A 14,008-nucleotide genomic window follows, 5' to 3' on the forward strand; every position below is an offset into this window, starting at 1 on the left:
GCCAATGATCAGCCAATTATGAGTTCAACTGGTTTCAACATTTTTGTTGTTTATTGTGATAGGTGTTTTAATTCATATTTCTTTCAGACAATGAGATATTGAAGACAATTGAAGTTAATAACTGTTCTTGTCAATGGAACTATTTTTTCCAATCTAATTAAAATTAGCTCCACTGGTTAATTACTATTACCTGTGGATCTAACAGCACCCCGTTAGAGCTCATGTCCAGTTGACCTTTCATTCGACCAATCACAACATTACTTGCAAAATCATACCAGTGATTTGAAAAGAATTTGAAAACATTTGGGATTATGTAATGATTCGGGTGAATTACGAAGTATGCCGGAAACTAATTTCAATATAAAATTATATATAAAATTTGTTTCAAGACGGGGGGAAAAAAAAAAACCTGTGATGGTATAGCCATAAAATTTGCTCTTTTACCCGAAGCCGAAAGGTACATAAAAATCCATTTTCCCCTCGTGATGCTTCTATATAACTTACAGTGTATATTAACAAAGTGCTACCCAAATGCCGTGTTGATAATAATACACAATGTTAACAAATCTTAGTGTATATTAACAAAGTTAAATATACCTCAAATACTACACAGTACAAATGCCTTACCAAAACTAATACAGAATGTAAACCAATATTGGTGTACATTAACAAAGTTAAATATAACTAAAGTGCTACATAAATTATGTCTTACCAATACTAATACACAATGTACCTCAGTCTACATTCAAAATGCAAGAATCATATTCAGATTCTTAACTTTGACACTGATGTGTATTTTTGTGCTGGGGTGACGTTAAACATTTATTCATATAAAATGCAAGAATCATATTCATATACATAATGTACTTACCTTTGTTTGACACTGATGTGTCAATAAACATTCATTTGTTCAAAATGCAAGAATAAATTTTTTTTGCCAACATGGAGACTTTTACATCAACAAATTAAACTGCTACTGGTAATGACTTTTGAGTTAATAATACTTAAATGTCATAAACAAGATTAAAGAAAGACTGTATTTATTTATTTCAACTTATTTTCGTACTTATATTCAATTAAAGTTCAAGCACGCTGTCCTGGGCTCAAACCTAAGCTATCTCAGCTGCCTCTCCAGGACAGTGTTAATTGTCAGTGGTTAGTGAGAGATAAGATGGTGTAGTGGTCTTACACCTACCCACCGAGTCGTTAAAACTCACTCTGGATGGGAGTCTGTACCGCGCTGCGAACCCTGTACCTACCAGTCTCATGTCCGCGGCTGTGTTTGATCTCGACTGATCCATTTAACTATAGAATGTGGAGTCGTCTAACTTGGAACATCACACCCACGAAACAATATTGCAGAAGCCTTGAGCACCACAACTATGATCTTTTAAAAGTGAATTAAAACAATATTATTAAAAACCTAACATGTCAAAATATAAGTAATGACAATTAGACCTGAAAGAATTGTGTTCTAAATATGAGGACATACAGAACCATATTTTTTTTATGAACAAGTTGAAATTCTCGGCACAACAGTGAAAATTAAATGACTGAAAACAAGAAACAACATAACCAGTTTTACATTACATGTCCTTTGCGATCCTATCTGGATATGATAAGTATATCAGTGTTCGCATTACTAATCCTGATTGATTAAGTCACGTGGGTAAAAGAAATACAGAATGTCACTTTGATATATATATATACACACATAGATAATTCATAGCACTTGAGCATGGAATGTAATGATTTTTATCATATAAACCCTGTCAACAAAATTTGGTTTGCTATAATCTAACTTGACTGTTACAGTCAGGAATTCATTGATATTTTTTAACGTAACAAAATGTTTAAAAGAGAGATGAAAATGGCGAATTTGTCTTTGTTCAATCTAAGTACATGTATAGGTGATTGTTATGAGTTGGTCAGGATACAGACACACTGTTTTGTTTGATGTAACTCTTCTCTGGTCATTGCACTGTACAGTATTGCTATCTCTATTGATCCAGTTTATCGTCATTGGTGACCATAAGACATATGACTGGTACCATCATTGGTGACCATGAGACATGTGACTGGTATCGTCATTGGTGACCATGAGACAACTGACTGACATTTGCTTCTATCACCTTCAGGATGACATCTGTCTTCTCTTGTAGGATATGAAGATTGTCATCACCAACTGAGCAAAATTTCCTACCAGAACTCTGTACTGAAAATAAAGAAAACAAAACAATATATAAATCTTTTTTATTTAATTTTTTGCCATTTCTGATGTCACTGGTAATAAACTGTTAAAGATAACACTTACTGAACATAAATGGCCTAATTTACAAAAGGTTCTATTGATCTATCAAGTCAACTTTTCAAAACAGGAGTACTAGACTAAGTATATTTAACAATTTACAATTAACAAAGTTAAAGTTTGTTTTATTTAATGACATCACTAGAGCACACTGATTTATTAATCATCAGCTATTGGATGTCAAACATTGGGTAATTCTGACATGCAGTCTTAGAAAGGAAACCCGCTACATTTTTCCATTAGTAGAAAGGGATATTTTATATGTACCATCACATAGAGAGGATAGCACATACCACAGCCTTTGAAATACCATTTGTGATGCACTGGCTGGAGTGAAAAATTGTCCAATGGGCCCACCGACGGAATCTATCCTTGACCGATCGAGCATCATAACGAGTGCTTTACCAGTGGGCCATGTCCCGCCCTCTATAATTAACATTCCCAGTCTGAGCTCGTCGCGGTAAGACGTGTTTGTGCACACGGCACGTGCTTTCGTGGCTTGACTCGGGGATCCTTCACGTTTGTTGTTTTTGTCAGCGAAGTGAAGTTTTCTACTGGGATGTATGCAACCATTGGAACTGATTGACCGCTGGAACGCTTCTCGTTTCGACAGTCTGCAACACCAGATTGGATTCTTTTTAGCGAGATTCCTTGCCTCCACGTCATTTCTCCATGACTATGTTGACTTGTTTTTTTTTGTGACGCGTATGACGGTCATTCTGTAGAATGCCATGGTTGTTCGCGTTTAGTCTCTACATGTCCGAGCCTGTCCTAGCAGCGCTGGAAGATTGACCGCCCCACTCTGAGAAGAAATAGGAAGCGGGGTTGGCCCCTACTACTCTTTTCTAGACTTTACTTTGTTTTATTGTGATACCATCTCGTATCCTCCGGAGTCGGGCCCGTCCGCACCACTATACCAACCCATGAAGACTGGGCTTATACCCTAGTCTGATTCTCTCTCTCGTTCAGACGGATCCGGCTTCTCAAGATCTGTATTTCAGCACAGCACTACACCTTCAACGTCTATTGACTGTCAATCTAGGGGTTTTCTTGACGGGATGCAACCCATCTCGTTCCTACATGCTGTGCACCCTAAGGGTCGAAATTACTCTTTTTTTTTTATATTATTAAATAGTCTGATCCTCTCTTCTTTCTCTTATTTATTTTTGGACTGTCCTTCTAAAATGCTCCAAATTATATAAATATTCGACCGAGCAGTCAATTCTTTTTATTTTTGGCTTGTAACTTTTTTTTCTTTCTTTTTTTTAAATTCTACTTTTTTTACTAATTACTAATGTCAAAATTCTGCCTATTTTCAACTCTACCCCCTCCCCTCCATCCCAAGTCAGGCCACTGATCTTATCTAATTTCTTTTTGACTACCCGATTTAATCCAGCGACCAAATTTAATGAGTAGAATTTTCTTTATTAATTATATTAGAGATGCGCATCAAAATTTTAAAGGCCCACTATTTAATTTTTGGATGTAAATTTCAAAAAAATTCCTGTCCCGGGACAAGCCCCGGGACGGACATACTTGAAACTCTAGTGGTATATGAGCATGTAAAAATTATTCGCACTCGCACTTAATAATTAACAAGGATATTTAGCCAAAGGATATGTGATTGCAGTTGCTTGCTAGACTGTTGTTTATGCCCAACATTAGATGAATGTGATATGACAGAAGAATGTGGTACCAGTCAAATTGTTCACGAACACATCTTTTGTAAATCTGAACATTAGTTTCTGAATAGGCAGTGCCATTTTTTAAATATTTCTTGCCAACAACTTACAAAAATGTGACTGCATTCTTGTTTCTCAAAGTAATGAATCATATTTTTAAAATATCACATGTTATTTACTTACGTAAAATTAATAGCTTTTTAGCATTGATCTGTTAAATTATTTATTCCTCAGACTTTTATTAACATTTTGGAGTGTCATCATATGGGGACTCATTCAGTGTAGTTTTTTTGCTATTTCTACTTACCTTCATTGGGATATATTTTATAATAAAAAATTGTATTGCAGTCCATGCTTTCCAATTCGTCTTCAGTATATACCAGTAAACCTCTTTGATTCGATGCATTGCCCCTTTATGGCCATGACCCTGAAAAATTAACTAATAATAATAATATAAGTCACCGATATTTATGATCACTATTGTTCATTATTAATGTCACTGACCCATGTTCCCAAGGTAGTACTTTTTCTGTTTGCTATAAAATACATTTTAAGCTACTAGAAATGCTAGGACAACCAGAAACGCAATAGATATTTTAAAAGGGATAATTTATCAAAAACATTTGACGTAATGTGTAATTTATTGATTTAAAAAAAAAATGTAACACAGTAACAGCTGAAACTATTTCACACTCCCCAAGTACTAATCATAGTAATGTAGATTCAGTACCCGTATAAATTCAGTGCTTGTATAAACTATTTCACACTCCCCAAGTACTAATCATAGTAATGTAGATTCAGTACCCGTATAAATTCAGTGCTTGTATAAACTATTTCACACTCCCCAAGTACTAATCATAGTAATGTAGATTCAGTACCCGTATAAATTCAGTGCTTGTATAAACTATTTCACACTCCCCAAGTACTAATCATAGTAATGTAGATTCAGTACCCGTATAAATTCAGTGCTTGTATAAACTATTTCACACTCCCCAAGTACTAATCATAGTAATGTAGATTCAGTACCCGTATAAATTCAGTGCTTGTATAAACTATTTCACACTCCCCAAGTACTAATCATAGTAATGTAGATTCAGTACCCGTATAAATTCAGTGCTTGTATAAACTATTTCACACTCCCCAAGTACTAATCATAGTAATGTAGATTCAGTACCCGTATAAATTCAGTGCTTGTATAAACTATTTCACACTCCCCAAGTACTAATCATAGTAATGTAGATTCAGTACCCGTATAAATTCAGTGCTTGTATAAACTATTTCACACTCCCCAAGTACTAATCATAGTAATGTAGATTCAGTACCCGTATAAATTCAGTGCTTGTATAAAACAGTAAGGAAGTGAAATGTCATTGTTTCAAAAATGAATCCTTTTTTTAATTTGTTTGTTTTATTTATTAAGTTCTGTTTTCTCCTTTTTATTGCCATTTTGCAGCAATAAATATAGCCAGAAATTCCCCTCAAGTTAACGTGCCTTACATTAATAGAAAATAACATACAGAAAACCTAAAACAGAATATTTTTTTAAAAAGATGGAATTTGATAAACAGAATATACTTTACTAATAACCTAAGAAGGAAGGCTAAATAAAATGTCTTTAGCTATCAATAATGAATTAATAATCCCCATTTTATTTGATTAAATTATCTGAATTTACAGGAGTACTGGGTATATTCTTTCATTCTTCCACTGTCTCAGCAGTTTTTCCATTTATCAGGATTACCTTTCAGCCCTTCTCATCAACACTACAAACTCAAACATTGAAGTGACATCACATTAACTATACAAGTATTAGTCCGTGGTAAGAACCAATCAGACACATGATGAAATATGTGTTGGAAAACCTTTTTGTTGTAAACATAAAGGCTGATCAAATCGTGAAAACAGAAATAAAAAGGTCAAAGCATGTGCAAAGTGCAATTACAACACTTCACTTCACTGAATATCCCAGGAAGCTCAAAAATAAATATCACAATGAATTATTGATGATGATTGTAAAGAAAACAGATAATCATAATTAAATGAACATACAATATATCCTTGCTTGTAAGAAGAAACAGCCCCTCCCCCCAAAAAAAACCCCACAACAACACCTGCAATGCAAATGGTGGCAGTGAGTTGAGTGAGAAAAAGTCAATGGACGTTTATTTTATTACATTTTAATTTATACATCCTAAACTTATTCAAGTTGTAGTGTAGCCATTACAAAAAACAAGAGGCACGTAGAAATTAATGTGAGTAAAACATGGAAACTTGTAACTTGGTAGTGGAAAGGTTAAGCTACTGGTTAATCAACACTTCAATTCCACAGAATTAAATGTCTTGCCTACCATAAACTTTCGGTGCATTGTGAAGAACATCCATAGGTGCAACTATAAACCAAGTTTTACTGAGCTAAGACTTTGTGAGAAGCTGATCTAAATGCAAAACCTTTATGCAAAAGCTGACGCTGTCACAGCCACTGCTGTCGTCAGAAAAGTACTACCTATAACTCACCTTTTTTACTTCGTAAAGGTGAAAAAAAATAACTATGTGGCCTAGGCAAATGACAAGTCCCAATTAAGGATTGTCTGTTATTTCTTTTACATTCATTGGGATATGAATACAAAAAATCATCTGCAAACTGTGTGAATCAGCGAAGCCATTCTCACATAAGTTTGCAGATGATATTTTTTGTTCATACCCAGATGAACGTAAAAGAAATGACAGACAATACTTATAATTAAATTTGAATGCTACTTGCTAATAATAACACTAAAACTTCATACCTTATTTTGAATTACTTTTGCTCCATAAACAATAAAGCTGAATAAGACAACTTGTGTATATAAAGTGATGTCATCAGATATGATGTTCCTTGAAGACATAATTTTCACAATCATCAAGAATTGAACAAACTCCCGTTGCTACGTCTGGACCATTGGTGTAATGAATGTAAGGGAAATTTAATTATTAACTATACACACCTCTAAAATGGAAATCACATACAAGAATGTGAAGATAAACGGAGGAGTAAATAAAAGTCTATCAGCCAATATCTTCTTTATGACCACAGTGGAATCCTTCTTTGAGCCACCTAGGTGCTCCAGAAGTCTGTACCAGTGATGAACTACAGGGCCACTGATGAAAAACCTGCAACACAAAACAAATATTAGACATGCAGAATTATAACACTGTAACTATATGTACTCGGAGGCCTCGAGGAAATTGCAAGAACAACAGATGAATATGGGTCATCATTTTTGTAGGGGAAGGGGACAAGCTGAATTTTGCCTGAATTAAACATAACATTTATTCATATTAGCATTACTGCCAAACATCTATATAAGAGTGGTTATGACTACCGGTAATAGTGTGGATAGAATGATGGAAATACATGGTGGAAAAGTTTCAGGCCTGCCCATTTTGCCTGTGTATTTCTATTGTTTTAACTTTGACCATAATCAAATGGGACACTGCCATCACCAGTCCGTGATCATTTAAAATCTCATACCTTTTAAAGGTGAACAATGTCCATTCAGACTGCATATAGTCATGATTTAATCATATTGGCGAGCGTGGCGTAGGACATAGCCCTCACATAATGCAAAGTCTGTCTAGAATCAATCTCCATCGGTGGACCCACTCGGCTATTTGTCGTTCCAGCTGTGGTTTGCACATATTATTCACCGTGGGATGGTGTATAATATAAAAGATCCCTTGCTGCTAATTAATCAATAGTAGCCCACAGAGTGGCAGTATTTATCTGTGTGGTTTTTAACCTTTTGTCTGATGCCATATAACCGTAATTAAAATGTGCGTTCTTTCTTTTGTATCAGCAAGCTGTTCAACAATTATACATGCAACACTACATGTCTGTGGAAGAGAATGGGGCTATCTTATGTTGAATTACAAAATATTATGGAGAAGGGAGGGGTAAAATTGTAAAGTCTTATGTAATATTTTCAAAACAATTATTTCTTTAAAAAAATAGTAATACGTGATATTTTAATGTAGTATTTACACCCAAAAAAAACCCCCAGAAAATAAAAAATAAAAATACAAACAGAAGTTTTATAATGCTAGTCAAAATATAGGTATATACATGTACAACGCTATGACAGGGAAGGGGGAATTTGTGGATGGGCAATATGTAATTTTAGAAGGGGTGGTAGTCATAGGATTACCTGTACATATATCACTGTGGTAGGGATGGGAGGGGTAGTATGAGAATGTTTGTAATGCAATATACATGTACATGCATGCATCACGATATGTACTAGCATGTGTATAATACTGTATTATTTACGATATAGTATTAAGAGCACAAGCTCTAACAAAATAAAACAAAAGTACCGGTGGACATGATACGCCCGTCAGGAGTTTGATAGAGAACCATAGAACTTAATGAATATGTTACAGGTATGATTCAATTCTAATTATGTGTATGCATCTGTATGCAAGATATGATCCAGACATGGATTTACTGTTATGTGCAATAGACTGTGAAAAGTAGGTCACAGTGATCTAGTAATACTACACAACACACCGCCATCCCAAGGTAATCCTTACATGTGACGTTTGTTTGTCCTGTATGCAGGATATGGTCCGGACAAGGATTTACTGTTATGAGCAGTAGACTGTGAAAAGTAGGTCACAGTGACCTAGTAATAGTATGTGACACACCGCCATCCCAAGTAGTTCCTACACGTGAGATTTGGTGGTCTTGTATGCATCTGTATGGTCCGGACAAGAAAAGTTAACAAACGGACGTATGGACGGACAAACAATGCCATACATCATAGATGGGCGTATAAAAATGCATGATACAAGTAAGTTTATTATTTAGTAACAGTAGTAACACCGGCCCCTTTTTCAAACCTACATGTATGAACAATAAGTAAGTATGAAGTGGCAAGAAACAGTTGAAGCAATGAGGTCAGTGTCTCAGACTGAAAATAGACTTTTATGAAAACTACCAAGTTTATTGTTACAGTCAGGATATATAACAATGATACAACTTACAAGCCTATAATAAATGTAATATACAATGAACACATAATTACCCAAAGGAAGCATATGATAAGACACTTCTCCATGCTATCTTGTTACCCAGCTGAGAACTTGGAACAATCAACTGTGAAAGAATGTTGCCTAGAGATGAGATACAGGCACTGAAAGAAAGAAACAAATGAAAACATGATGCATACATACATGTATTTGATACAGGAATAAACTGGTCAATTTCAGTTATCACACACATACCCAAGTAGTAGCTTCATTTCCCCTAAACCATCACTGTGCGTGATATCAGACCAGTTTTAATAAGACCTACAAGCAGAGTTTCACAGTAATATCAGGGCTGGCCATATCCTAAAATTTTCAATTGCCCATCGGGCAAGTAACTCGCAAATTTCACTTTCCCACAAAAAATCAACTCGTCCCAAAATGTAAGCAGTTTAAATCAAAATTAAAATGTACTGTCAAACAATTTCACATCATACAAAGCCCTGTATAACTAAATATGTTTATTTCCTTTAATTTGTGAACGTCAAAAAAAAAATTGCTCTCGGAATGAAGAAAAATTGGAAATGAGGCCAGTATTTTTGTTATTATTCGGATGTAAAAAAAAATTATTATTCGGACGTAAATTTTGCTCAAATGAAAAAAAAAAAAAAAGTCACTTTTATTTTTTATTTTTTTGCCACCGACTTCCATAAATAGTTCTAAAGAAAAAAAAAGTTACCATTCTAGTCTATTGTGGCGCATTTCGTAAGGTAACAGTGAGATTTTTTTTTTTTTACCCCTACTGATACACCCCAAACAGATTTTTTTTTTTTTTCCTTCCTCCTACCTTTGTGCACAAAAGTTCTTGTTCGTAAACCTAAAAATTAAAAAATATTGGCCTGAGTTTATGATTTTTTTTTTGTACTTTAACACCTTACTTTAGAATGAGAATTAAAAATATGCTACTTTGAGTAAATGATTTCACAGTGATTCCGAATAACATTAATTTTGCAGGGTTTTTTTGGGGTGGGGGCGGGGGGGTGTCATCATGGACGAATGTATTAAAGAGATGTTTTGTTTTTAAATTAAAAAAATTTATACCCCCCTATTTTTCAGGATGAATTTTACTTGTAGAATGAAAGGACATTGCATTTCTGGACATTTAATTTTCACAATTTTCAGGGGGAGTATACCCTCAATTTTCCTTAGAAATTCTGGCGTTTGGTGCACTCGATGTGAGAGACTGCTTTGATCCCATTACAAATTTTTCTGCACGTGTACTACTCACTGTTCTTTAACATTTAGTTAATTAAATGTTAATTGGCATTTGCATGTATATTTAATACATCAATTTAATTGGGACACAAATGCAAAAACTTGCAGATTGACAACCTAATTTCGTAATACGAAACTACATTAGTGAAAAAACTACTGTGCAGTGAGAATTCTCTGACCTCGTTTATGTCACATGTGTGTTGCGCGAGCTCAGATAGACAAAGCGAAAACTAACTTTACAAAGAGTCTATTTATCAATTTTAGTAACGTGTTGGATCGTAAGGTTCTAAACAGCTTTTTCTTGATCCTTCAAAGTTTTTGGCAATTTACTTCACAGACACCAACATGAAATACCATGAATAAAGGCCTAATTTCTTAAATGCCTTCAAAAAGGAGTGGTGCTTATTCAAAGACGTGAGCCTATTTCCGGTCAAATATGGTACTCAATATAATAATCAGGAGCCTCACATACACACACGCACACACACACACACACACGCACGCACACACACACACACACATATTTCATGTGTATAGGGGATGGATGGAGAGAGTGTAGCAAAGGGATAAAGAAGCAGTTTGTGTTAGGAAATTTTGGTTGCCTGGCAGACGACTGACTTGTAAATGTTGCTCATCCAAGCAAATTTGTACTCATCTGGAGCGAGCGGACAAGCACTTTTGGCCAGCCCTGTTTAATAATAATTTAAATAAAATGACACACTAAAGTACTTGTTGTCCATTTTTAATGTATCGTCCCAAGTAAAATTGGATTGGAGCAAGTTGGCCAACCACTGGGGTGAGTTAACCAAATACTGAGGCAAGTTAGTTTAGGGCACGTAGGTTTTGGGTCGAGTTGACAGGCATTTGGCTACATGAGGTCCAAATTTAGTCAGTCATTTATTTATAACACTTGCTAGACTGACATTTATGCTATACATTAAACAGAATGACTTCTTCGGGAACCAGTCAAATAGTTTGCAAACATTTAGTGTTTAGCAAAAAATCGAAGGGTGAACATAGATAAGTTCTGCATTCAACCACAACGTGTGTGAGTGGTGGGAGTAATTTTTGGCATGCTTCCATCAGAGAACTGTTCAAGCACGCATATCGTGGATACAACCTCTTGACTTCGCCTGAGAGTTCTGTCTATTATAGAGAAACGACAATGAGACACTAACTGGTTTACAAAATGGTAATTCGGTTTAATGCGGAGCACATAAACCAGTCCAATGAGAGATTTTTCCCCCCCTGTGTGGCTGAACGCAGACCACGCCTATCACGCCTACCTTGTTATAGCTTTCGTTAGCACTGGTCTTTCTTGTATAAGTTTAGAGTAGGTGTTCAATGCTTTGTCAAGGGCATTGTCATCTTTCTCTTTACTCCAGCTCATCTTTGCTTTGTTAAAATTAATTGCTGAATAAAGACAACTAGCTTAGGTCATACATTTATAAACAATATCTCAAGCTAAAAACTTTGAACCACAAGCAATGGAGGCTGACATCTTGAATATCGGAAAATCTCGCGTTATATGAGATCTTGATAATATACTTTTCCCTAACAAACAAGTAATGATTATGCCGGTAATCGTACGGAATTGACTTAAAATGTAGTAAAATGCTTGATATATTTAAAATATGCGCGCACAAGTTTTTGTTCACTTTGTTTAAAAAAAATCTTGCTGCTATTTAAAGTAGCCTACTCGGAATTTCCTGTGTAGCCTATATCATAGGGGGTTTGGAGGTTCGATGATCCTGTCTACTCGACCTCCCCCCCCCCAAAAAAAAAAAAACACAAAAAAAACAATCTTCATTCTCCAGTCTACTCCATAAAATCTCCGTTCTCCACAGTCTACCCCCCCCCCCCCCCCCACACACACACACACACCGTGCACAGGCATAGAATTAAGTGCCTGTAGGTGATGTCATTAACTGTGTGTGGATGTGGGGGAAACGGGATATGTAGGCTATTATCCTCTCCTATCCTGGTACGGTGGTATGGTGCATAGGCCTATACAAGTTTCTGAAACAAAGTCTAAGCTAGTGGTCGGATGCATTAGATGTCATAATAGAACATCCGTTGAGAACTAAAATATTACAGCATCCCTCCTAGTTAGATACATTTTTCAAACATTGAAGAACAACACAATCCGTGATGGCAGCGTAATATTGTTTATAAATATTGAAATAGCCCCAGCATTTATGATTCTATTTTGTTACCACTCCACTTGTCTGTATCGTGTGATATTAACTGTAGTGCCTATGCGCATATTAATTAAAATATTTTGTATTGCTAAAGAGGAAAACACAAACAATTTAATTCAGCCATAGTAATTATGTTATGATTGAATCCAGTGTCGGATCCAGATACTCCATTTGGGGGGGGGGGGGGGGGGGGGGCGTGACATGAGATGGAATGCCAAGGGAACTTTGGGGGAGGTTTGGAGGGGGATAGTAAGAACAATGAAAATTAATATATAATAACATTATAACTATCGCCAAAAAAAAATTGGGGGGGGGCCGGCCCCCCCCCCCCCCTCTAGATCCGCCTCTGGAATCATTAAAAAAAGGAAAAAACATCTTAGATTTCAAAACGGTCACCGTCTGCTGCTCCTGGCTTTCGCTATAAATCCGATTTCAATTTTCTTTGTCAGACTGATATCATTTAAAAATTTTTTTAGAACAATTCTATTTTGTTTTGGAAAATATAGACGATCACGTATGTAGCATATGTACTGGAAATTTTCACCAAAATATTGAAAAATTTCCCAGGTTGTGGTAGGCCTATAATGCCGAAACACCATTAAACAACAAAAATGTTTTATTATTTTACAGCAGTGCTAAATGCAACACATTTAACTATGTACCAGATGTATATATTAAGCATTAAAGTTTATTAAACGGTAGATGTTCCAGATAACGTAAATTTTCACCAACCCATTCGCCACCCCTACCATTTCCAGCATTCCGACAAAAAAACGTGTTTCAACCCTTTACGTATTTGGTCAATATCTAGAAATGTCAAATTATATATCATGGTGACTAACTACCTGCATTTGTTTTAATTGGGCATGTTTTAAGATACTTAAAGGCATATTGTCACAGACCACTGACCTATTACATGGCCTAACAAAGTATTAGGCTACTTACAAATATATATATATTGGATCCGTCCCTAAATGTATTTTATTCAATCATCTATGTAACCACCATACTCCACTTATTAATGATATTTTGTAAAAAATAATTGAATTATGGCAATGGTCCATAATTCAAAAACTAACATTGCTGAGAAGGTTGACATGGATTTTACTCCTTCATGGTGTAGTTAAAGTGATGCAATAGACAGATTTAGTATGTAAAAATTACTGTAATTTTGATTTTTTAAAATCAATTTTATCGAAATAAAGTCCTTAAATCTGTGACAGTATGCCTTTAATGACGCCCAGAATTATACGTCTGGCACGTACGTATAATTATATGTCTAGTATGCCTATATTTTCGAAGATGTCTCAAAACTCGATGCTCCCCGTCTTATAGGCATATGGATATACATGTGTACTTCATCGAATATTTTTGTCGATGTATACATATATGCACCCGTTCCCAGATTGCTTGAGGTTACATCGCCTGACCATATTATAACATGTTAGGTCTATTAATTCAAAACACATATAACAGCAGCTATCCCGCTAAATTAACTCGGCGTTAAAATTAAAAATACTGCAATTATCATGTTGTAT

The 14,008-nt window shown here is 35.3% G+C and overlaps 1 protein-coding gene across 1 annotated transcript; it reads right to left on the reverse strand.

Annotated features, from left to right (window-relative positions):
- Positions 1-311: 311 nt before the first annotated feature.
- On the reverse strand, positions 312-11,757 carry LOC121391042 (peroxisomal membrane protein 2-like). Its single transcript, XM_041522805.1, has 5 exons — positions 11,556-11,757; positions 9,054-9,161; positions 6,975-7,140; positions 4,298-4,417; positions 312-2,215 (listed from the first exon to the last, which is right to left on the reverse strand). Exons 1-5 carry the CDS (start codon positions 11,657-11,659, stop codon positions 2,135-2,137), a joined length of 579 nt encoding a protein of 192 aa, XP_041378739.1. The 5' UTR covers positions 11,660-11,757; the 3' UTR covers positions 312-2,134.
- Between the last annotated feature and the right edge of the window lie 2,251 nt (positions 11,758-14,008).

The sequence above is a fragment of the Gigantopelta aegis genome, chromosome 3, assembly GCF_016097555.1.
Source record: "Gigantopelta aegis isolate Gae_Host chromosome 3, Gae_host_genome, whole genome shotgun sequence".
Lineage (NCBI taxonomy): Eukaryota > Metazoa > Mollusca > Gastropoda > Neomphalida > Peltospiridae > Gigantopelta > Gigantopelta aegis.

Coding starts and splice junctions, on each gene's coding strand:
- LOC121391042 (XM_041522805.1), bottom strand. CDS start 11,659: ATGAGCTGGAGTAAAGAGAAAGATGACAATGCCCTTGACAAAGCATTG. Junction 7,141..9,053: donor TTATCATATGCTTCCTTTGG/GTAATTATGTGT, acceptor TTTGTGTTGCAG/GTTTTTCATCAGTGGCCCTG. Junction 4,418..6,974: donor ATGTGATTTCCATTTTAGAG/GTGTGTATAGTT, acceptor TTAATTTTTCAG/GGTCATGGCCATAAAGGGGC.